Raw genomic sequence first — 23,917 nt, forward strand, 5'->3', positions numbered from 1 at the left:
TTGCAAAAAAATTATGAAACATTTTTAAATAAAAAATTACACTACATCATATAAAAATAATAAAACATAGTAGAACATGATACTCGGATTTGGTTTATAACATCTATTTCATATTTAAAACCATTGTATGTTTCAGTTAAATACACCTTGTAAGCTCTTAACAAGACTTTGGGAGTGAGATCAAGCGTGAACGAGATATTCGGATTTAATCATGGCAACTGGTAGGGGATGAATGATGATACTTGTCAATGAAATTTCTCTTCTTACAACAAGTAAACTAATAATTCTCTTGACATCAGTCATGCTCGATGAGGTCTAGCCAAACAAAAGCAAAGATTGAGGATATGGTAAATACAAATCTCTAATTTTTACTTCTGTAGCAGAACCTACATGGACATGTCCTGATCGGAATCTTGAGGTAGCGAGATGGCTACATTTTCGTTTTGGAATAACAATCATGATCAATGCAAGTCTCATAACCATTTCTCTGCTATGCTCAAAGATGATTCGAATGAAAGAGATTGTAAAACAAATCTGACATGTTTGTTCATATGTGAGAGGGGTGTATAGAACTTTGAAAAATAACTACAGACTACATATTTTTCAAGAGGATATGTCCAAATATGTGGATCAATATAAATTAAATTAAATAATCACAAATTCAAAAAAAAATTTGAGTAAAGGCCTCAAAAACTATTTAAAAAAAAAAATTATACTAGTAAAAAAGGCCCAAATTTTTGTTGTTGCATAAGGCTTAATAAAATGCAGAGACGGGCTAGTGCAAAGCGTAATGGACACGCTCGAGCAACTGTACAACTTGGTGTAGCATGAGAGGAGGAGAAGAGCGTTGTTTTAAACTTGCTTTTGATGTGCTTGGTAATGGCTGAGGTGTCGCTAAAACTGACTCTTGCTGTCTATTTGTAAGCTCCAAGAACTGAGCAAGCATGTCACCGTCCAATATCTTTGTTGCTTGGGACTGCAACATGTGAAAACTTATGTTTCATACTACCAATGGATAAGAGGTATCTTATTTTAGTAAGCCCTTTATATGTGTCCACATTGTATAAACACTTAATGACCCACCCAATGCAGACATCGAAAGTGGTTTTTTTTTTTTTTTTGGTTCACTTACCGGATTCTCTCGACCTCGGAACTCTTCATGATCATTACCAAGAACAGGAGCAGTCAGCGGATGGACCACGAGCTTTTCTTGAACAGCTTCTAGGAGCTCATATTCCTCCCTACAGAAATTTGTGAACTTGGAAAATAAGAAAAAACAGAATTTCTGGTGCTACTTAAGGGTAACTAAGTATAACACAAGACCAAAACGCCTATATTTTGTGGAAAAGGTCACACCAATATAATTTGCAAAACACTACAGGATTCCATGTAGCAACGAAATATCATAAACTAGCTATGTCTTCATACCTTGAAATAGGGGCAAAGACATATATACTTCCCATTAGCGTGCCTGCTATAATAGTGTCATCAGCCGCGTCAATACTTTTACATGGACCATAACTTCGCAGTACATCATCAGCTGGAAGTTTATAAATGTTGCAACCCTGTTAAGAAGATAAGGACAAGCAAATAATTAATTGAAACAATGTCCAACAAAAAATTGACAGAAACTGTATAGTGGCTAGGTACACTATTGCCATTCCAATTATAGTTCTCAATGACAATTCCTAGAACAAAAATTTTACTTTCACTACGTTCAAGGTAACTAAGTTAAGCTCAATTCCTTGTACAGTAAAATGATCATTGCAAGTGTAGGTTTTACCTTTTTAATAGCCATGGCAATCTCACCCATGTAATAGGCACAGTTCAGATTCAGGTTGGACTCCGGACTTGAATATTCTGGATCATCACGAGGCATTTTCAGTTAGCAATATTTTCTGAATCATACAAATTAGCCTCTATTAAGAGTATTTTCAAATCCTAGGGTTTGTTCCATGGCACCTATTAAGAGTATATAAATGTGCTTATAGTCCCACTATCAGACGGTCCATATATCAGGAAGCTTCTATTTGCTTCATGAACATGACACATCTAACCAGTCTCCATATAAGCACATTTATAGTTCGAAAGAAGCTTTAAAGAAACCTATTGCAAAGTTGGACAGTACAATTTCCCTGCAGATTGCTATAAGCTTTGACATCTAAACTAAGCCACATGTTCTGCAAAATCTTAGAGATGATAGAACACTCCTCCAACTGTGGTACGCCACTTAGCTGTTACAGGATGTAATACTTGGACTTGGACAGGCCATATCATTCACACTAACAAAATATATGCATCTATCATATTTCATCTACAAGTTGACAGTTCTCATTTGGATATTGATTCCATGTCCCATTGTCAGTTAAAATCACACTTTTTTAACTGAGGATTCGATAAAATCTAACGAGAAATATCTGAGCTAACGAGAAAAGGCGAAGTGTTTCGTACCAAAGTCTGAATGATCTTTGCAAGACAGGATAGCTACACTCCCCTTGCGATCCGATACAGCAACAGAATTGGCATCCATTAGAAAGCAATCAGCAACTAACCTCTGTGCTGGATCACAATATATTTGGTGAAGTTTCTTCACGTCCTTCAATAACATTAAAAAAAAAAAAGAATCCAAAACATTGAGACCCAAAATTTAAATAGGCAAAGAAAGTTGAGGACATATATAACAAAGGGACAACAGAGCAAACCTCATGATATGAGTAAAATAGAACACCATCACGGCAATCCCCAACAACAATTCGAGTGAAGTATGTGCGTAGAGATGTTATCATGAAACGAGTCCTTCCCACCGCAAACCTCTTCATTCTCTCAGGACTGTCGTTCGGAAAACCACATACATAGAACTATTGCAGACCAGCATGTTTTGTTAGCAGATTAACATGCTAAACGATTGGCAACACAAGTATAGATAATTAAAAGTGAGGCTTACAGCATTGCCAGCAGACGCTAGGAAGTAATTATCAAGGTATGGACAGATCGCAAGTACCATTCCTGGCCAAGTAGTTGCAGAGGCCAATCTTAACTGCCATGTTTCAGCTTCATCAAGTTTGATTCCATCGTAGCTGTTATCATCTGGACTGCTACAGAGACTACTGCTTGATAGTTGTTCTGTTGTGAATCCCGCAACATCACGAAAAGGTGATGTACGTTGGGAAGATGAACCAGCCTTTGAACAAATTGTAATTGAGCCACTATCCGAGTTTTGAATGTGTTCTAAGTAGAGAATGATTAATCGTCCTTTTGTACTGTAAAACAGGCATTCAAAGGTGTACACACAATCAGCACAAAGTTCGTCTTACTTCAGTCACCAATTTCACTCCATGGTCAAAATAAAAAGTGGCAAAGAGCCAGATTTCAAACCTTTCAGCTTCACCACTGGGTAGTATAGCAGGACCAGAAGACAAACTCGTCCCCACCACAAGGACCTGCTCATTTCCCACACGTAGAAGCTCCATTGACTTTCCAGTTTCTCCAGGTTTGAGCTTGTAGGATGACAACAAGGACCCACTGAGCGGGTCCACACAGCATATATCAGATGTACATGCATCATACAAATCAGTTCTCATCACAATCAATAGTTTGCTTTCACTATGATAGAGAACCTTTCGCGGAGTGCCTCCAAGGTGAAACTTTTGCGCATTAAGCCGTTTGCTGTGCACCATCTCCACCTACAAAAGAAGCATATACATCAGGCGAACATAGAAGGACCAAAATAATACCTCCAACGCAGTCCCAAAACTGTCTATCGTGTGTAAGACTACTGAACTATCAATGCAAACAATTCATAAATGCAGTTCTTATTGGTTGATAACTATTTTTCAAGTAAACCATATCAAAACAAGTAACATTGATCGATGGAATTTGCATATATTTGTCCAACGCACGGCACAATGGTCAGTGAAAATCTGGCATTAAAATTTGTAAAATAGAACATATATATTTACCAGATGTAAACAGTTCTCTGCAACAAAAAGAATTCCTTGAGGGCATTCAGAGGAGCATACAGGCGTTGCATGAGTAGATGGTTGGAATGAGATGGAAGTATAAGAAAGGCTTTGTCGAGCTGTTTGTAACAACCATGGCCTGTCACTAAGAGCTATGATGTCTGAATCCAGTGAATCACTGAACGGAACCAGAAAAACAGGTGTGATGCCGATGCGTCGAGTGGCAATTAACAGAAGGTCAATGGGTAAATTGTCTCTTTCACCCACAGCAATGTCCATTTCTTCTTTACAGTGACTTAAATAGTCTGGGCAATTCAACCCGGATGAATGTGAAAAGGGAGGCCACTCAAAGCGGAGCAACATTCCATTTCTCAACCCAGAAAGGACATAAAGTTGATCAACTAACACGAGTCTTACATCTTGAGGAATACATCCACTAATAGCAGTTCCCATCGTGTTGGTTAGTGATACCAACCCAGAAGCAAGGACTCTAACACCAGCACCATCTTCTGAAAAGGAGAGAACCTCAACAGAAGGCTTATGTGTTCCAATCAAAAATGTATAGCCTCGCTCCATACCAGAAGGAATCGCAGCTTTGCAACTATTATCTAGGGCAGAAGCACGGGATCTCTTTTTCCCAATATATCTTTGAGGAATTGAGATGCAGGAAACTTCATACTGCAATGTTACGCGATGTATTTCATAGATCTCACAGCTTTGAGATGTTAGAAATTTGACCCCAAGAATTGACAGGAAATAAGGGTTAGACGTAGAGACAACTATCAGATTTTTACCAACTGCCCCCAAGCTGATACTGACATTTTGTGGAAACCAAGAGGAGAAAAATGGTGAAGAAACAGGAATACCATCAGAATGAGCATCCATGGTGGGCATGCACAGCCTTATAGCATCTCGGTGAATCTGAACCAACAACCCATCGGCAACAAGCCCACATGCCAAGGTGCAAACATCAGGCTGGAAACCAACTGAATCAGTGACATCTTTAAAACTTAATCCAACTGATAAAACCCTGGTCTCCTCAACAAATGACAGAACAAGAAATGAATGGTACACATCAGTAAGCTTCATTTTAACAGTCCAAGTACCAGTTATTCCTTGATAAACAGGTGCGGTTTTCAGAAGTTTTTCGACATTAATGCCATTACGAATAATTCTTAAAGAGCCTTCAGGCGTTACACCACAGCAAGCAAACATCTGGTCTTGTTTCTCATTCTGGACATCCACAACCGAAAAATCCAAGATCGGAGCAATATTCTGTATAGAACTCATCCAATGTAGCTTCTCAGTTCCCAATCTGAATACCGTTCCATCCGCCATTTCAGCGAACGTAGCCAGGAATCCACCTTCAACCCATAAAATTTCCTTGCATGGTGAACCTTTGTATAAACACTCTGATAGATTAACTTTAACCCCATCATCTTCATATATGAGTTCAAACATGAAAAATTCACCATCATCTAAGCCAATAATCATCCGGGGATTAGGATTATTTTCCGGCTCCCAAGCCCATGAAGAGACATGCTTAGAGCTCAACTTTCCAATGTCACTTTCAGTATCTATGAACATGGGATCATAATCCCTGAGCTCTAACAAAGCACATGCAGCAACATTAAAAAGACCCTCATCGTCTCCATCTTGTACTCTACACGACTCTTCAACAAAATGCTCTTCTACTAATGAAGCAGGAACACGATCTAAGGATGTCCTAAACAAAGAGCAAGGGTTTTGAGGATCCCTGAGATCCATTAGAAGCGCATCACCAATCCTGAACAGAAAGGCGAATCCAGAGGAGTGAGGAACTTCAACAATACTATGTGCTAGAGCCCCAGCTTCAACATACTCTGATATTATACAAATGGCTTCGTCTTTGACATTCCATCTAAACAAAATTAGTTCATTCAGGAGAGACCCTTTCCTATACAATCATAAAAATACGGAAGTAAGCAACCGTGAGATCAGAGGATGACAGACACTCTTATGGAGCAAGCATAAGAACTGAAAATAAAGAATTTTCAAATTGCAAGGATTCCATACCTATTTAAAACAACGGCAAGAACAGGATCATACTCCTTGGATTCATTTATATCTTTAGAAATGAAGCACATGCTCCAAATAGTACCAGATATTGCTTGTATAGAGCTGGCATTCCCTCCGTCTTCAGGGGGATAACAAATCCTCTGGAATTAAAGAAATTAAATAATACTTTTAGCAACTCTCTCTATATCACGCATGCCACAAATAAAAGGTATCCCTCCTGCTACCGAATGTGCATATGCTCCCGAAGATGGTGACTGAAATTAGTACCTCATGAACTATATCACCCATAGACGATGTTGAGAGGGAAAACAGAGCAAAACGATCATGATACGCGCTGACAGCAAGAAAGAGACCACTGCAAAATGCGTTTCAAAGATATTAAAAAAAAATGCATGCTTCAAGATTAAGGTGTGCTTAGAAACATGAACGCTCCAATAAATTTAATTTTCTAGAGAATCCTATAGTGAGTACTTCGGCACTAGCCAAAAATATACAAAAGAAAAACAGCTAGTAACCCTTATTCTAAAAGTAATATCTAAAGTCATCAACAGAATCAATCTAGCATAAAAACTTGCCTGGAATCTACAGTGAGCATTCTTCCAAGTTGAATCCTTGAGTTTCCTGGACTAGAAAGTTGAACATGTTGTATGGGCGAGAACCTAAACCAAAACGGCAGTAAAATCAGCAAGATGACATTATGTTTTCGGGATAAATAAGAGTACACGAGGAAGAAACCTGTGCATTTCATTGCTAAATGAGAGAAATGAGAGCTTCCCAGAATCAGAAAGAACAGCCAAAAGGTCTTTTCCCATCTGCAAAAGATACCAGATGGTTGACGTATAAATCACGGAGATCTGCCTTACTAATACTAACAAAACAAAAGCTAGGTTGTTACCCATTTGGAAAACCTTTGCACGAGTAAAATTCCTGATCACTAACATAAACTATTCCGTGTCTAAATAGAAAATGTTTACCTGCAGACTATTTGAATATAGTTTGTTACTCTGAGGTATGACAGCCAAGTCCTTAATTGTTCCGAATACATTCTGTTCACATACCGATTCTACGATCCCGTCCTCGCCAATAACCACCAATTCTATGCAGGTCTCCTGGTGTAAGAAAAAATATAAATTTTAGTTACTGATTAAGCAACCAGATAATATAGCATAATACCTGGCACACACATATTGAGCCAGACGAATCCAGCAACACACATAAACTAATCCTGGAGCCATGATGCCTAAGTCTTTAACTCATATGGTCTAACGAGTAACTGAATGAGAAAACTCTTCACAAGTAACTAAATCAAAACAAACTTTTTCAGGATCTAGGGTCCTGCTAGGCAGATGCACCCATATTAAAAATAAAATTTTACAAATTCAGAAGGAAAATTCTGAAAAGTTCCTGAATATAAAGGTCTGAATGGATTTAACAAGACTCCTGCAAACTAAACTATAGATTCAATTAAAACAGAAATCAGCAGTACCAGGTTGTAACCACAAGAAAGCATACAACTTTTGCTCTTTTCTACAATTCCCTTAACAGAAAACGAGCGAGAAATTGAAAAAAAAAAAAAAAAAAAAGTAGAGACCCTGGAGTGGGCATATCAGCTTGATTTCCAAATTCCGAATTCATAAAAAAAATGTCCACAATTGTCCTAAAAGAGAGAGACTTTAAGGGAGACAATTGTCCAGAAAATAAAAACAGAAACCAAATCCGAAGAGTAGAGATTACATAGGAAGAAGGAGAAAAGTCGGACCTTGCCGAAAACTATGTCGCGGGAGGAACGAGAGCGGAAGTAGCCATAAGCAACCTGGAGAACGACGCTGGGGCGGAGGACGCACTTAGCGAGGTAATGATCCCCAGCGGAGGAAGACGGAGGAGGAGTGGGAGCCGCCGTGGCAGAGGAAGATTGAGACTGAGCGGAAGATTCATCCTCCGGAGCCGCCATCAGAAAACCACACGAAGGAAACGGCAAGGATCGGTGCTTTTTGCTTATTTCTGTATCCGAAATTTTAAAGGGGAAAAAAACTTTGCAGTGACACTGTTCCTTCCATATTAAAAAAAATCAGTTTTATCGGTTTATCCAGATATAAATCAACCTCCTTTAAATTGTCATTAACATGTACCCCTACTTTAGTAATTTTCAGCTTTGGTAATTGGGATTTACATGTTGGTAAATCTCTCTGGGTGTATGAGTTTGTATATTATAATAAACTAACAAGGAATGATGTTAGCATTTGAAGCATTTGAAGCAGTTGATGAAGCATTGGAAAATAATCAATTAATCATTATATTATGTACTATGAATCCATGCTCCTGGTTTTCTCTTAGGCATGCGTTCTCTCTCTAACTTCTCAGTGAAGGGAGAGGCTTTTCAAAATTAGGGTTTAGGCATTTACTGGGTCTTGCAGAATCGGTCCCTGTTTATCCATAGTCGTAAGATTCAGAACAAATTTCCTTTTAGATTTTTTCCTTTCTTTTTTGTTTTTTCCTTTTTGTTTTCTTTTTTCGATTCCCTAGTTGGAGTAGGAGGATACGTACTTGGTGTATAAATAAAGCAGATTATGTGCTCAATTCAAGTCTCAATTCAATATCTCAATCCATCTTTCAATTGAGATATAGAGAGAGAGACAAACAAAATGGAGTTGGTACCGCACGATGTGATAGAGTATCATATTCTGGAGAGGCTTGATGTGAAGACACTGGTCAAGTTCAAGTCTGTATCGAAGCAATGGAACTGTACTATTCAATCTCCTAGTTTTCAGAATAGACAGCATCGTAGGCTGAGATTACGAGGAGGAGATCCAGATGTCCTTTTGGTGTCCGTACTTGATAGCTCTGTTGGTAATTCAGACATTGAAGCTCTGAGAACGTTGGTGCTTGGGTCTTCATCAGCTTCTGTTCAGATCCTTACTCCTTGGGAAGAGAACACGCTTTACCTCGTTTGCAATACTAGCTGTGATGGTCTGATATGGCTCTACGATTTCTACAGACTGCCAAGTATTGTGGTCAATCCCACCACTCGATGGCATCGAACTTTTCCTCTTTGTAACTATCAACTAGTCGCTGCCGACAAAGCCGAGAGAGACGAGACTTTTGAATTCGAATATGCTTCTCCTGGATTCGGTAAAGACAAAATCAGTGGCACTTACAAGCAAGTTTTGGTTATATAACTCAGCAGAGTTTGGCCTTAACGACAAGGATACTAGTTGTGAAGTTTTTGACTTTGCAACCAACGCTTGGAGGTATGTTGTCCCTGCGTCTCCTCATCTAATCTCTCACATGCAATCTCCTGTGTATTTAGATGGGTCACTTCATTGGTTCAGTGCCTCCTCTCACGAAGGTGAAACCATGGTTTTGTCTTTCGATCTTCACACGTTTCTAAAGCTCCTTTTCTCCACGCCAATGAACTAAAGATCGTCATGTGCATCCTGGATGATTGTTTGTGCGTATCCGAAGAAAAAGGTTTCAACCAAGTCATATGGTCGTTCCACCACAAGACATGGAATCAGATTTATTCCATCGATATCTCTATAACTTCTTCTATGTGTGGGGTTCACATACTGGCCCTCCTACCACTAGCGGTTTTGGACAAGAACAAGAACAACAAGTTATTGTTTTATGCTCGTGAAGATTCGCGTGCATTGGTAACACATGATCCAAAAACCAAATCTTATGGTTTTGCTTACCAATCTAATCTCTCTGCATACGGTCTGTTATTTCCCGAGTTTAATATTTATTTTGTAAATAAAAATATATAATATTGCCCCAACATTCTTCTCTTGTTCTTATTCTGGTAACGGTTTTTATTGGTAAGGCAACACTCAGCAAACTTGAGGTCTCAATTTCCAATAAACTGACGAGAGTAGCAATGTACCAGACCAGAAAAATAATCATACTCAAGAACATTAAAGTTAAAGAAACCATCTTGATCGTGAGATAAAAGACAAAGCTAAGACAAAGCTAGTCATTATAAGATCGTTTGTCATCATCTAACATCGAAAAATCCCAAATAAAAATTGTAAATGAAAAGGTAAATGGTCCACACAAATTCTGCAGATCATTCAACTAGTAATTACATTGAAAGACAATTTTGTTGGATCTAGATTTTATCCTTCGATTTGTGCTTTTCCCAGATTAAAGGGCAATTTTTAAGTAACTCTCAAATGAGTACTTTTGGACAGTACTACAAATTACAAAAAATGTTGTAAGAAAGACAGAAACCAGTAAAATTAATATATAAATAAAAACAGGGAGAGAGTTTAATTAGAAGAGGCGACCAAGTTGTAAGGTAAATGAAAAAGAGACCCGATTATTGCGCCAAAACCAGAGGTGTGTCTCCCCTTCTCCTCTTTCTTCTTCATTTTCCGTTCCTTTCCTCTTCCTTTTGTTCTTCATCTTGATCTCGCCGTCAGATTTCCTTACACAGCTCCTCCTTCGATTTATACCCCTGTCTCAATTCTAGGGTAATTTTCGTTTTACATTCCTTTTATCATTCCACCAATTGAATTATGCCTGTAATTTTCGTTCATGCCCTGAATCTGTTATCTGTATATTGGATCGTGATGGTTCCTCTGATCGGATTGAAGAATTGTCTAGTCTGAATTCTATCGGTCTTTTGTTTTGTGAAAGACCAAACATTGTAAAGGCTTTGCCTTTTTTTTTTTTTTTTTGTGTGTGGTAAATCTGAATCAAGCGACGCTTGTTCTTCAAATTGTTTTTAATCTCTGCAGATAATGGATCCTCCTGTGTCAGAAGATCCTGAGAAAATCGAAGATCAGAAAGAAAAAGGACCTTCTTTTCACTGTGATCTTTACGATACACAAGTAGTTCACAAGATAGCTCAGGTTTTTCTCCCCGGATTAGCCACTGCTTGTGTCGACAACACCACCGGAGATATCTTCAGGAGTCCTGGTTCCGTCGCTGCCGACATCAGAAAAGAAATGATCGATTATTTGACTCGGAGAAGCGAAACCTTCGTGGCCGACCACTTTGTTCTTCAAGGCGGCTCAGAGGTCGAAGCTTCTCACGATCCTTACGACATAATATCTGACTTCATCGACGATTTCGCAACATCCAAGAGGAATCTCTTTAGCCGGGTTTCGGGTTGGTTGCTTAGCGAGAGGAGAGAAGATAACATTGATGACTTCGCGCAAGAGATGGAGATAAGCGGCTTCTGGTTAACGGATCACAGAGAAGGAATCGCACAGACTTTGCTTAAAAACGTCGACTTTAAGAACATCTCTCACTGTGAGATGAAATTCCAAACGGAAGGAGAACGAGCCGAGCACGCCTTGGTTTGTGGGTACAGAGCCATGAACTGTGAGAACGAAGGTTGCAATGCGGTTTTCTGCGCGAACCAGATGGAGAATCACGATTCGGTTTGCCCGTTCAAGATAATACCGTGTGAGCAGAACTGCTCTGAGAGTATCATGAGACGTGAGATGGATAGGCATTGTATCACCGTGTGTCCTATGAAACTTGTGAACTGTCCGTTTCGTGCCGTTGGTTGTCTCTCTGATGTACATCAATGTGAGCTCCAACAACATCATTTGGATAATGTGAGCTCTCATTTGATGTACATTCTTCGGAGTATCTACAAAGAAGCATCTCCGGATGATCTCAAACCCAGAGCTGAACAGATACAGCAGGTGAGAATATCAGCAATTACATTTTTTTCCCGTTTTCAGATACTCGGTGTAGCTCAAAGATGACTCTTTTTCTTAAATCTTTTTTGTGGTGTATGTTGAAGTTGTCTACTAGGTTATCTGAAGCCAGGAATGCAAGATCACTAACGAATGTGGTCAAGGAAATTGATGCAAAGCTGGGGCCTTTAGAAATCAAACCAAAGATTGTTGTGGAATCGGAGTCGGATAAACCTGAAAATGCAGAGAAGAAAGCTTTAGATGAAGAAGAAGCTGAGATCAAAGAAAGACCGGAGACGAGTAACTTGAAAGCCGTTTCATTAGAGCAAACCGCGAGGGAAGCTCCGGAAGATGAAGTTGTTTCAAGAGAAGCAGAGGTATTAGTAGATGAAGAAGCAGTGGTGGAAGAAGTTGTAAATAAAGTTTCAGAAGCTGAGATAGCAGAAAATGTTAATGAAGAAGGCGAACTAAAAGCTCAAAAGCTTTTAGAGATAGGCGAGTTCATCAAAGGAGAAGACAACAACTCTCCATCTGATTTGTCGGAGAGAACTGAAACCAAAGCTCCAGAAGTTGTGGTCATGGATGAAGATAGAGAAGAGGAGGAGAGTCCAGATACAAAACACTCGAAAACAAATGAAAGCAGAGGTTTAGAGATTAAAGTCAGTGACATGAGTGATAAAGAGAATAGGGAGACAAAGAAATCAACCGAAACCGAAACCGAAGCTCCATCAAGAATAGTGATTGACAAGGAGGAGGATGAAGAGGGTAGAGAGTTAGTGAACGTAAGGACTCGTGCGTCTGATGAAGCTGAAGCATTGTCAAATAGCTCCGAAGGTTTTTCTAAAGCGCAAGCTGAAACCGTACCCAATATGTCCTAACTTAACATCTTTTTGTTGAGAGAGAGAGAGCGAGAGACCAAACTTAACATGGAGTGTTTTTTTCTCTTTGAATGTTTGTTTCGTCTGTCTGAATATATGGTTCATCGAATGTGATCCAATTTTTGTATTTTGCTTAATCAACTGATTTTTTGTTGTTTTCAATACCTCATCAATTGAATATGATTTTGATTTTTTTTCTCAGTTTCTTGTAAGCCAAAAGAAAAAAAAATACACAATAAAACCCAAACGGAAAGATTGACTGGCCAGTGTGGGCACAACACAGTCAACTACACAAGTGTCCAATTAGTGGGTCAATACTTGAAATCAGAAGTTTTAGGCTTCTAAGGATATATATTAAGAATAGAGGAACCGAGTTGCAAAATACCATCTCGTATCGGTGAATACAGAAGAGACACCAAAAAAAAAAAAACAAATTTGGTCGTGCGAAAGAAAGTAGCAGAGTAAGAACGAGTTTGTGTGGCTAGTGGCATCAATGGAGCTCTCGATCTCGCAATCACCGCATGTTCGGTTCTCGTCTCATTTCTTAGCAGCTTCTCATCGTCATCAGCCTTCTGTGCATTTAGCGGGAAAGTTCTTAAGCCGTCCAAGAGATGTTGGCTTTACGAGCTTATCAACTTCTAGAATGCGGTCGAAATTCGTTTCAGCTAATTATAGAAAAATCTCGATCCGGGTATGGTTTCATTCCAGCTTTGTTTGAATTTTAGTCAAAATGGGTTTCAGTTGAACTATTTGATTCATTCCTCACTCAAGTTTTTCTTCATTTTCAAGCTTTCTAGAATCTAATTCAGTTAACTCGAGAAGCTTTTTGAGCTGCAAGACCTCCAATTTAGGATAGATATTCACTTCTTTCTTCCTGTTTGATTTGTATTCTGATATATATTGTTCTTATTTCTACAAAATCGAACTTGATTGCTAAAGGCTAGAATCTCAAGCAAAAATTGGTCAGCATTTGCTTTTTCTTGTGTAGATTTTCAGTAAAATCGTCCAAATAAAAGCTTGGTTTACTTTATCTGGTTCTTGTGTGGTAGGAACCTGGCGTTATTTATTCATTTGAAAACAAACTCTTATGTTGCTTCTCTAAGACTAAATCAGTTTTGATTTACAGCGTCTGTGTGTTTTTTATTTACTTGTTTGTTCAAATAGCACTCACAAAAGTAGATACAACGTGTCTATCAGGCATGTTCTCAGGTTGGTGCTGCTGGGTCCGATCCACTTCTGGATAGAATTGCGCATTTTAAAAATGCTTGCTGGAGATTTCTTAGGCCCCATACAATTCGGGGAACAGCTTTAGGTTCCACGTAAGTGTTTGTTTTTTCTTTTCTTTTCTTTTTGCATATTGCTTTACAGGAAAGAACTTCAGTATCCTTGGTCTCATTAAGCTTGACTCTAATTTTATGGCAGTGCGTTGGTGGCAAGAGCTTTAATAGAGAACACTCATCTCATAAAATGGAGTCTCGTACTTAAGGCACTTTCAGGTCTTCTTGCTCTTATATGTGGCAATGGTTATATTGTTGGCATCAATCAGATCTACGACATTGGGATTGACAAGTACGTAGCAACACTGGTGCAATATTCTTAAGCTAACTATGAAACTCTTCATTAATGTGCTTCTACCAAAAAATTCGGTTATCTCGGAATCTTTAAGTCTTGAGAAAAGGATGAACTTTTATTAGGTTCTGTATTGTTTACTTCCTGAAAATATCATCGGTCTGCTCAGCATCTCATGTGCGATGTGTTACTTCTTATGAGTAACACTCATATGATCATTACATCCATATCATTGTATCCTCGTACTTTTTCCTGATTTGAATTTGATTTTTCGTTTTGCAGAGTGAACAAACCGTACTTGCCAATAGCAGCAGGAGATCTCTCAGTGCAGTCTGCGTGGTTGTTGGTGATATTTTTTGCAATTGCAGGGCTGTTAGTTGTCGGATTCAACTTTGGTCCATTCATTACATGCCTATACTCTCTTGGACTTTTTCTGGGAACCATCTATTCTGTTCCACCATTTAGAATGAAAAGATTTCCAGTTGCAGCATTTCTTATTATCGCCACAGTAGGCTTCTCACTCTGTCTCCATATGTGAAATTTTCGTAGCTTGGGAACTTCAAGATGGCATTCAATAACATGTGTTGTGTATGACCGTTCCTAACCAGGTACGAGGTTTCCTTCTAAATTTTGGTGTGTACCATGCTACAAGAGCTGCTCTTGGACTTCCGTTTCAGTGGAGGTTAGTAACCAAATACACAACACTTGATAAAGGGATCGAAATAATGAGATGGACTTTGCACTCCTGTATGAATAGAGTTTCAATATATGTTACCAACTGTTCTTTGTCTTCATCTGAATACAGTGGCGTATATATATGTGACTCAATTCTCTATTCGGCATTTGCAGTGCACCTGTAGCTTTCATCACGTCTTTTGTGACACTGTTTGCGCTGGTCATTGCTATTACAAAAGATCTTCCTGATGTTGAAGGAGATCGCAAGTAAGTAATTGCACATATAACATTGCCATGGTGCATCTACATATTTTACTCAGCCATCCATTTTACTATCCCGGTTTCGTTCCAAAACGCAGTTAATATTTTGTCCTGAACTAACCAGCTCCATTTGGGTATCTTACATTTACGATTTTGTCCAAGCTTGTTCAATTAACCATACCTGGTTCCTTCCATTCCATAGCAGAGGAGATGCTATTTCTAAGCTCGAGCCTCATCAATCTTCTTTTCGACTAACTGTTTAATAGGTTCCAAATATCAACCCTAGCAACAAAGCTTGGTGTGAGGAACATTGCATTCCTCGGTTCTGGACTTCTGCTAGTGAACTATATATCTGCCATATCATTAGCTTTCTACATGCCTCAGGTGAACACATCTCTCTCCAATTTCGCGTAAACTCTTTTGGTTAATCTAAAGCATGAACACCGTTACGACATTAATGAGCTTGATAACCTGTTTCCAAAATATTTGCTGCAATACTATCACTTGCTCGGTATATGCAGCTTTGAAACACCTGCCTCTATCCTTTAACATTTTACAGGTATTCAGAGGTAGCTTGATGATTCCTGCACATATGATCTTGGCTGCATGCTTGATTTTCCAGGTAATGCATCCCGATATACTCTCGTTTAACTTCCTTAGTATGGTCAGCCTGAGATAATCCTCAAAAAACTTTATAAATATGTGCTTTATTTTCTGCATCTGACACTTGCAAATTCATCAATCTCACAATTTCTACTAACCGTGTTGTTGCCTTTTCTGTAGACATGGGTACTAGAAAAGGCAAACTACACAAAGGTAAAATACTTATAGGCAACTTCTTATCACGAAATGAAGAAGTCAATGATCAATGGAGTGTGTTCTAATGGAGTTTAGAAACTTTTGATTATTTGCAGGAAGCTATAGCAGGATACTACAGGTTTATATGGAATCTCTTCTATGCAGAGTATCTGTTATTCCCATTCTTCTAGCTTTCATGGTGAACATTCTTCTTTGTAGCTTGGAGTCAAAATCAGTTTGTTCATGTACATACTAAGGATATGTCCTTTTTGAATTTTGATATCTTGCAATAATAATGCTTTTACCAATGCAAACGACAGTCTTCTGAGTTTCATAACTTTCATGGTCACTGACACTGACTAGCTTAAACCGTAAAAGAATAAATCAAAATCAAAAACATAATGTTGGAAAACCTAAATCCATTTTGCACATGTCCATGAATTCAAAACTGATCAATGTTAACCTTATACAATAAAAAAATATAATAACTTATGAATATGTATAATTTTAATCCTAAGAAATATTTTAATTACGATGATTAACTATGTTAAGTAGTCCCGCAAGTTAACCCGCTTAGCTATGAGCTAACCACAAGCAAACCGTGTAACCCATTGACCCGGTTCTTACTGGATAAACAAATGAAAGCCCATTTTGACAGCTCCATTAGAGCCCAAAACCCTAATTCCCATCTGTATATAAACGCTGTTAGGGTTTTGGTCCGTCCTCTTGAAGCTTTATAGTGCTCTCTATCTCTGCCGTATTTCTCACCCGCGCGACGCTTAACGATCTCAGGTGATCTTATTTCTCCAAATTCTCTCGCATTACTCTGTTATCGTATTCGTTGATTTGGCTCAATACTCTGTTTCTCTCACAGCCATGGCCTCCGCCGCTGAAGTCGACGCTGAGATGCAGCAGGCTCTTACCAACGAGGTCAAGCTCTTCAACCGCTGGACCTATGATGACGTTTCGGTAAATTTCCTCAGCGATTCATTCTCTTTTTCTAATTTTTGTTTTTGTGAACTCTTTTCTGTCTCTCTTTAAGTTCAATATTCATCTGATTAATCCTCGCTTTGCTTCGTTAAATGTATTCATTCTGGTTTTGGAATTTAGCTTTTTTATGCATTTTCTTCGTAGATGTTATAGGTTATTGCATTGGCTTCACCATATTTAGTCAATATCATATTGTTCTCGCTCCAAACAAGTTTTTTTCCTTCATTTCAGTTTCCCTACAGTGCTTACTCCATTTCAGTATCTTCATATAGTGTTTAATTTATGGTTCATATCTTGCATTGCTTGGTGTAACCTTGTTTTAATGGCAACATCGTTTTGAGGTGTAGAGATTCTTCTTCTTGTGCTCATTCGCCAAGTTTTATGTGCTAGATTGTTTGGTTTGAAATCTCTTCTGTACGTCAATGAAGATTTGATCTTTATTTTGGTATTATGAGTACTGATTCTTGATGTTGTAATTAACAATTCTTTTTTCGCTTTTCGTATCTTGTAGGTCACAGACATCAGTCTTGTCGACTACATTGGAGTGCAGGCAGCTAAACATGCTACCTTTGTCCCTCACACCGCCGGAAGATACTCTGTGAAAAGATTCCGTAAGGCTCAGTGCCCCATCGTTGAGAGGCTCACAAATTCCCTCATGATGTACGGGAGAAACAACGGAAAGAAGCTGATGGCAGTCGGGATTATCAAGCACGCTATGGAGATCATTCATCTCTTGACTGACTTGAACCCAATTCAGGTCATCATCGATGCCATTGTTAACAGGTATAAAGCTTTTTTGATTGCAAAGTCTGTTTCCGCTCTAATATCATTGCAACAGTGAGCGCTTTTTTCTCATGATTGTTTGTTCTTGTTACTTGAGCCAGTGGTCCAAGAGAAGACGCAACCAGAATCGGATCTGCTGGTGTTGTGAGGAGACAAGCCGTTGATATCTCCCCTCTAAGACGTGTTAACCAGGCTATCTTCTTGCTTACCACCGGTGCTCGTGAGGCTGCTTTCAGAAACATTAAGACTATTGCTGAGTGCCTTGCTGATGAGTTGATCAACGCAGCCAAGGGCTCTTCCAACAGGTAAAACACACTCCTAAATCATTAACGATCTCTTAATGTGTTCATTAGTGAAGCTAATAATTATACCGTTTATCTATTGCAGTTATGCCATCAAGAAGAAGGATGAGATTGAGAGAGTTGCCAAGGCCAATCGTTAAAGAGTTTCATTTTGCCCTGAGGGTTTCAATCTTGTCAAACAGCTTCTTTGTGTTTTTATTTCATTTAGATTGGAATATGTATCAGATGTTTTGCTCTTTTGTTCTATGAAGTTTATTTCGTCTGGCTACTTTGAATAGGTAAATTTTGATGCGTTAAGTGATTTCGTATCAGTTTTTGAATATTGAATAGCAACTTGTTAGCATCTTGTAGCATCTTAAACAGTTTGCTTTACATCGTGGTAGGATTATTATATAATTCATTTTCTCTTCACATCTCAATAAACGACGATTCTGAACTAGAAGACTAGAACAATCAATATAAGTCTTAAACGTTGAACAGTTTATTAGAAGACAAAATACAACACAAGTAGGTGGACTACAAGCCGCTACATTATTCGATTTCATATTTGACTCACGTACACTACACACACTAGTGAAAATATGATTATACCCCAAACATTTGGAACTTTTTATTTAATGAGTCTCCTTTGGTGGCTTCACAATAAGAATGGGGCATTTAGCGTGGTGAGCACAGTAATCGCTAACGCTCCCAAGAAACGCTCTTCAAAAACGCATAAAAGCAAACGTTAAGAAAAAGCGGTGAGACATTTTTGAGTTTGGTTTAAATGGAAAGTAGAAGTGAATAACATATGTATTATACCTCTTGATCTTGCCAAGACCACGACTGCCTACAGCGAGAAGATCAACGTGCATTTGCTCCACTGCCTGGCAAATCATGTCCTTTGCATCGCCTTCAAGCACCAGAGTTTCAGTACGTATCTGCATATATATCACACATGCAAGACTTGTATATAATAATTTTTTTTATTATATAGTTGCATTGGATGCCAAATAATGAAATTTATCTAGTGAAATATACTATCGCATATATGTAAGGGAACCAAAGATAAACTTAATGTCATCCCCTCTAATTAATAGTTGATGTTAAGCTCTGCATTAAAACTCAAAAGGTGTTTAATATTTGTTCAATGTCGATTTGGTTCCGGTGGGGATATACAGGGCCGGATCTGGGCTAAGTCTGTCTGTTGAAACATTTGTTTCAGCCCTTAAATCTTTTAATTTAATTTAGTTCACAAATTTTTTTTTTAAAAAACAAAATTTTTCTTATAAAACCAACTATAGGTCTTCATTTCTGTTTTTGTTTTAAGCCTCTAAAATCTCAAATCCGACCCTTGGGATATCCAAATTGTTTTAAAATAAAAAGTAACTCCGTATATATATTCGGGTATTTGTTGATTATCCAGTTCTTCCTAATTCAGTTCAGTTCGGTTCCACTTCTAGGGAATTGATAGAAATGTATATAAAACAAAGTGAAGTGTATAATAAACCTGTTTGGCTCGGCACATTTGGAGTGCACGCGAGAGAAGCGCTGCAGAGGCCTTCTGTTGTGATTTTTTCACTGCCTCTATCATCGACGAAGATGCGTAGACTGCTGTATGTACGTACATCCGTTATTCACCATACTATGAAATGTAAAATCAATTTATTTTACACGATACGACATGAATTTATTTATTGCTCGACTAAAGTCAGAAATTAGAATGAAGAGGCTATAACTCAATTCAGGGGGTCCACCAAAGAATAAGACGGGCAATATATATATACAGAGAGCGCGAGCGAGAGTTTAATATGTTGATCTAAGCAGAAAATAAATTAGTTTTATGTTGGAAGCTAGTATAATTTCAAGAATCAAGATTAAGGTGGTCTAAACAGTTTTATTTTCTATGGCAACGGATATTTTTTTTTCCTTTTTCTTGTTATATTGTGGCGGATAAGTTTTAGGTCAGCGCAAGTATAGACTAAAACCATAAGTTATATAATATGATTGAGGTGACGACCAAAAAAAAAAATATATATTTATATAATATGATTGAGGCAGCCTTTTGTAAGTATTTTAGATGCTATGAATTTATATGAAATTTTGGAATGAAATAAAAAATAAAAGAAGGGTTTACCCAAAAAAAAAAAAAAAAAAAAAACGAAGGGGGAGATATCAGTGGACCAGACCTGTCGCGCTGCCGGGTCCAGCCGGAAAAGCAGTAAAATGTTGGAACGGAGACTGCACATGAATCACCGTGAGCAAGCCACCTTCCGCCAAAGTGGTCGCTAAGAGGCTAGAGAAATGATCAATGACCCATTGAAGGACGTAGAAGCTTGAATCGCTCTCATCGATCGCAACCATAATCCTCTTCGTCGTAGTCACACTCGGTGTTTCTGTCATCTCCGGCTGCTTCTCAACCGTTGTCGTTTCCATCGCCGCCGTTGCTTGATCCTCCGCCATCAATCTCTTGTTTTAATAGTTTTTTTAATATTAAATGATGTGAGCAAACTTTGAATCATGTGCAATGCTTTATATACTGCTTGTAATGGATAATATGTCTTGAAAGCAACTGACACGTGGCATACATGGTTGAGACTGTAAAATATTTATATAACATGCATTTAAGATATTTATATACATTTACTTTATTATATTTTATCTGTCAGAAGGAAGGTTAGGTTATGCTGATAAAGAAAAACAAAAGCTGTGTGCGATATGTTTTAGTGGTTTGTAATTATTTGCTTGCTTATGGTTTTGGTTAATCGTGGCTGTCTCTATCTCGATCCTTTTACTTTTTTTATTTTAAATGCCACTCAACATATAGTAAAAAAGAAAACTAAAAAGCAACAGAAAGATATTTTTACTATCTTGATCCCTCATATTTTGTAATTTTATCTGCGCCAAAATCTTTCAACTGTGAATTGGTTCTGTGACCGTTTAACTTCGAAGCAAGAGTGTTATAAATAACTATTCCTACTGAATGATTTCTTATTCTGTTGATAAAGATGATTCAGCGGTAAAAACCATTGATGACAATATGGTACGATAATTTTCCGTCCATATTTCAACTAAAATACATCAATGTATTCCTAAAGGAGGCAACGAAGAGCAACTTGTTAGCACTTGATGTTGTAGAATCTTAAAGAGTTAGCTTAACATCGTGACATGTTTTTTATATGATTTTTTTTTCGACATCTCAATCAGCTTTTTAATCATTTCGAAAACTGGGATTCGATTCAACGAAGATTCAGATCTAGACGAATAATTAGGCAAAATAAAATAGCGACTACAAGCTACATTATTCGATTTTATTCATATTTACACACACCACACATTTTCCTAATAGGCTCATCCAAATTAATACATTTTCAGACACACGCGTACGTACAAAACACACTCATGAAAATATGATTATACTTAAAACATGTGCAACTTTTTACTTAATGAGTCATCTCCTTTGGTGGCTTCACAATAAGAATGGGGCATTTGGAATGATGAGCACAGTAATCGCTAACGCTCCCAATAAACGCTCTATGAAAACGCATGAAAGTAAAACAAAGATGAAAAGCGGTCAGACATTGAGTTTGGTTTAGATAGAAAGTAGAAGTGAACAACATATGTAATATATATACCTTTTGATCTTGCCAAGACCACGACTGCCTACAGCGAGAAGATCAACGTGCATTTGCTCTACCGCCCGGCAAATCATGTCCTTCGCGTCGCCTTCAAGCACCAGAGTTTCAGTACGTATCTGTTTATACCACACAAGATTTGTATAGAATTTTTTTGTTTTAAAGAAGATTTGTATATATAGTTGCGTTTGATGCCAAATAATGAAATCTATCTAGTGAGTATATATATGTAAGGGAACCAAAGGTGTTTGATATTAGTGAATCATGTCTAAATTTTCGGATAATGTTCCATGACGGTTCGGTTCCGGTGCGGATATCCAAAATGTTTTAAAACCACACCGTATTCGGGTATTTGTTGATGATTATCCAGTTCGGTTCTGGTTACTCCTAATTCAGTTTCGGTTCGGTTCCAAGAAATCGATAGAAACGTATATAAAACAAACTGAAGTGTATAATAAACCTGTTTGGCTCTGCAGATTTGGAGTGCACGCGATAAAAGCGCTGTAGAGGCCTCCTGTTGTGATTTTTTCACTGCCTCTATCATCGACGAAGATGCGTAGACTGCTGTATGTATGTACAACCGTTCATAGAACCAAGTTAGTCACCATATCATAAAATGTAAAATCTATTTGTTTTCACGATACGACATGAATTTATTTATTTCTCGACTAAAGTCAGAAATTAAAACGAAGAGGCTATAAATCAATTCAGGGGTCCAACAAAGAAGAAGACGGGAAATATCTATATATATATATATATATATTTATACAGAGAGAGCGAGCAAGAATTTAACATGTTGATCTAGATTAGTTTTGTGTTGGAACTTGGAAGCCAGTATAAATTATAGATTAAGATGTAGTTTTCAATGAAGGTGGCCTATTCAGTTCTATTTCTATGGCAACGGATATTTTTTTTTTTCCTTTTTTTGTTATATTGTGGCGGATTATCTCTAGGTCAGCACAAGTATAAGACTAAAACCATAAGTTATAATATGATTGAGGCAGCCTTCTGTAAGTATTTTATATGCTATGATTTTATATGAAAATTTGAATTAAAAAAAAAAAAAAATTTAAAGAAGGGTTTACCCAAAGAAAAAAAAAAATTAAAGAAGGGAGAGATATGAATGGACAAGACCTGTCGCGCCGCCAGGTCCAGCCGGAAAAGCAGTAAAGTGTTGGAACGGAGTCTGCACATGAACCACCGTGAGCAAGCCACCTTCCGCCAAAGTGGTCACTAAGAGGCTAGAGAAATGGTCAATGACCCATTGAAGGGCGTAGAAGCTTGAATCGCTCTCATCGATCGCAACCATAATCCTCTTCATCTTAGTCACACTCGGTGTTTCAGCCTCTACTGTAGTCTCCGGCTGCTTCTCCACCATTTTCCTTTCCATCACCGTTGTCGTTTCCATCACCGTCTTTGCTTGATCCTCTACCGTCAATCTCTTGTTTTATTAGATGATATGATATGACCTAACTTTGATTCTTTTGCAATGCTATATAGTGTATACATTATATACTTTTTAGTTATTTTTTTTGCTGATGGCATGTAATGCTTTATATGTTGCATGTAAATGATGATACGTCTTGAAATACAACGGACACGTATAGCATGGTGGAGACTGTAACGTGCTAACATCTTCGTCTTATATGTTGCATGTAAATGATGAGTTTTTGGTTTAAACTCATATTCACATCTAAATCAACTAACATTTTAATTGAATCGGTACGAAAACAAACTAGAAGAACAAGCTGCTTTAATAGGTAGTAATCTTAAACGTTCAACAATATGATTAGAAGGCAAAATACAATATATAGTAGGAGGACTACAAAGCCATCGCTTCATTATTTAATTCGATTCATATTGACATTACTCTTTGCAATACACAACACACATTTTTCTTAATAGGTCACTAATCATCCATCCAAGTTAAACATTTTCAAACACACACGCGTACGTATGACACACACTCCTCATGAAAATATGATCGATTATACTAAAACATGTGGAACTTGTTACTTAATTAGTCATCTCCTTTGGTGGCTTCACAATAAGGATGGGACAGTTGGCGTGATGAGCACAGTAGTCGCTAACGCTCCCAAGAAACGCCCTTCGAAAACGCATAAACAAAATTGAAAAGCGGTCAGAAACTATTTTATATATATATATATATATATAGATATAGTATACCTTCTGATCTTGCCAAGGCCACGGCTACCAACAATGAGAAGATCAACGTGCATTTGCTCCACTGCCTGGCAAATCATGTCCTTGGCCTCGCCTTCAAGCACCAGAGTTTCAGTACGTATCTGCAACAAGATTTGCATATATAGTTTCACGTCTGATATATGTATATGCCCAAATAATGAAATCTATATATTAGAA

At 37.9% G+C, this 23,917-nt stretch overlaps 8 protein-coding genes across 12 annotated transcripts; 4 read left to right on the forward strand and 4 right to left on the reverse strand.

Moving 5' to 3' along the window:
• Positions 1–616: 616 nt before the first annotated feature.
• On the reverse strand, positions 617–8,048 carry LOC18025319 (pre-mRNA-splicing factor prp12). The gene is made up of 15 exons (XM_006407325.2): positions 7,777–8,048; positions 6,992–7,126; positions 6,753–6,829; positions 6,593–6,676; positions 6,285–6,372; positions 6,015–6,157; positions 3,960–5,895; positions 3,376–3,683; positions 2,945–3,260; positions 2,703–2,858; positions 2,452–2,596; positions 1,784–1,860; positions 1,429–1,565; positions 1,133–1,241; positions 617–976 (listed from the first exon to the last, which is right to left on the reverse strand). The coding sequence occupies exons 1-15, from the start codon at positions 7,966–7,968 to the stop codon at positions 776–778; spliced, it is 4,104 nt and encodes a 1,367-aa protein (XP_006407388.1). The 5' UTR covers positions 7,969–8,048; the 3' UTR covers positions 617–775.
• Positions 8,049–8,659: 611 nt separating this feature from the next.
• On the forward strand, positions 8,660–9,767 carry LOC18025320 (F-box protein At5g10340). The gene is given in 4 exon segments (XM_024159958.1): positions 8,660–9,181; positions 9,183–9,393; positions 9,396–9,726; positions 9,728–9,767. Coding segments are annotated over 4 exon segments (1,104 nt in total).
• Positions 9,768–10,299: 532 nt separating this feature from the next.
• On the forward strand, positions 10,300–12,680 carry LOC18025321. 3 transcript variants are annotated; one of them, XM_024160010.1, is made up of 4 exons: positions 10,309–10,352; positions 10,436–10,486; positions 10,754–11,671; positions 11,773–12,680. In XM_024160010.1, exons 3-4 carry the CDS (start codon positions 10,757–10,759, stop codon positions 12,541–12,543), a joined length of 1,686 nt encoding a protein of 561 aa, XP_024015778.1. In that variant the 5' UTR covers positions 10,309–10,352; positions 10,436–10,486; positions 10,754–10,756; the 3' UTR covers positions 12,544–12,680. The 3 variants fall into 3 exon arrangements, with proteins under 3 accessions (XP_024015779.1, XP_024015778.1, XP_006407390.1); XM_024160011.1 differs by lacking the exon at positions 10,436–10,486 and having other exon boundaries at positions 10,300–10,352; XM_006407327.2 differs by lacking the exon at positions 10,309–10,352 and having other exon boundaries at positions 10,361–10,486.
• Positions 12,681–12,975: 295 nt separating this feature from the next.
• On the forward strand, positions 12,976–16,160 carry LOC18025322 (homogentisate solanesyltransferase, chloroplastic). The gene is made up of 10 exons (XM_006407328.2): positions 12,976–13,234; positions 13,741–13,862; positions 13,966–14,112; positions 14,395–14,620; positions 14,721–14,794; positions 14,962–15,054; positions 15,315–15,432; positions 15,608–15,670; positions 15,832–15,864; positions 15,963–16,160. Exons 1-10 carry the CDS (start codon positions 13,037–13,039, stop codon positions 16,035–16,037), a joined length of 1,149 nt encoding a protein of 382 aa, XP_006407391.1. The 5' UTR covers positions 12,976–13,036; the 3' UTR covers positions 16,038–16,160.
• Positions 16,161–16,564: 404 nt separating this feature from the next.
• Positions 16,565–18,261, forward strand: LOC18025323 (40S ribosomal protein S5-2). The gene is made up of 5 exons (XM_006407329.2): positions 16,565–16,638; positions 16,721–16,815; positions 17,348–17,619; positions 17,721–17,924; positions 18,007–18,261. The coding sequence occupies exons 2-5, from the start codon at positions 16,723–16,725 to the stop codon at positions 18,059–18,061; spliced, it is 624 nt and encodes a 207-aa protein (XP_006407392.1). The 5' UTR covers positions 16,565–16,638; positions 16,721–16,722; the 3' UTR covers positions 18,062–18,261.
• A 131-nt stretch (positions 18,262–18,392) lies between these two features.
• Positions 18,393–20,419, reverse strand: LOC18025324 (universal stress protein A-like protein). 2 transcript variants are annotated; one of them, XM_006407330.2, is made up of 4 exons: positions 20,090–20,419; positions 19,411–19,511; positions 18,723–18,841; positions 18,393–18,623 (listed from the first exon to the last, which is right to left on the reverse strand). In XM_006407330.2, the coding sequence occupies exons 1-4, from the start codon at positions 20,361–20,363 to the stop codon at positions 18,536–18,538; spliced, it is 582 nt and encodes a 193-aa protein (XP_006407393.1). In that variant the 5' UTR covers positions 20,364–20,419; the 3' UTR covers positions 18,393–18,535. The 2 variants fall into 2 exon arrangements, with proteins under 2 accessions (XP_006407393.1, XP_006407394.1); XM_006407331.2 differs by having other exon boundaries at positions 19,411–19,514.
• Positions 20,420–21,178: 759 nt separating this feature from the next.
• On the reverse strand, positions 21,179–23,019 carry LOC112088999 (universal stress protein A-like protein). 2 transcript variants are annotated; one of them, XM_024159796.1, is made up of 4 exons: positions 22,670–23,019; positions 21,996–22,096; positions 21,536–21,654; positions 21,179–21,434 (listed from the first exon to the last, which is right to left on the reverse strand). In XM_024159796.1, the coding sequence occupies exons 1-4, from the start codon at positions 22,941–22,943 to the stop codon at positions 21,344–21,346; spliced, it is 585 nt and encodes a 194-aa protein (XP_024015564.1). In that variant the 5' UTR covers positions 22,944–23,019; the 3' UTR covers positions 21,179–21,343. The 2 variants fall into 2 exon arrangements, with proteins under 2 accessions (XP_024015564.1, XP_024015563.1); XM_024159795.1 differs by having other exon boundaries at positions 21,996–22,099; positions 22,670–22,995.
• Positions 23,020–23,292: 273 nt separating this feature from the next.
• On the reverse strand, positions 23,293–23,874 carry LOC18025325 (universal stress protein A-like protein). Its single transcript, XM_006407332.2, has 2 exons — positions 23,723–23,874; positions 23,293–23,642 (listed from the first exon to the last, which is right to left on the reverse strand). The coding sequence occupies exons 1-2, from the start codon at positions 23,857–23,859 to the stop codon at positions 23,552–23,554; spliced, it is 228 nt and encodes a 75-aa protein (XP_006407395.2). The 5' UTR covers positions 23,860–23,874; the 3' UTR covers positions 23,293–23,551.
• Positions 23,875–23,917: the final 43 nt, after the last annotated feature.

Source organism: Eutrema salsugineum, unplaced genomic scaffold (genome assembly GCF_000478725.1).
Source record: "Eutrema salsugineum unplaced genomic scaffold, Eutsalg1_0 scaffold_13, whole genome shotgun sequence".
NCBI lineage: Eukaryota > Viridiplantae > Streptophyta > Magnoliopsida > Brassicales > Brassicaceae > Eutrema > Eutrema salsugineum.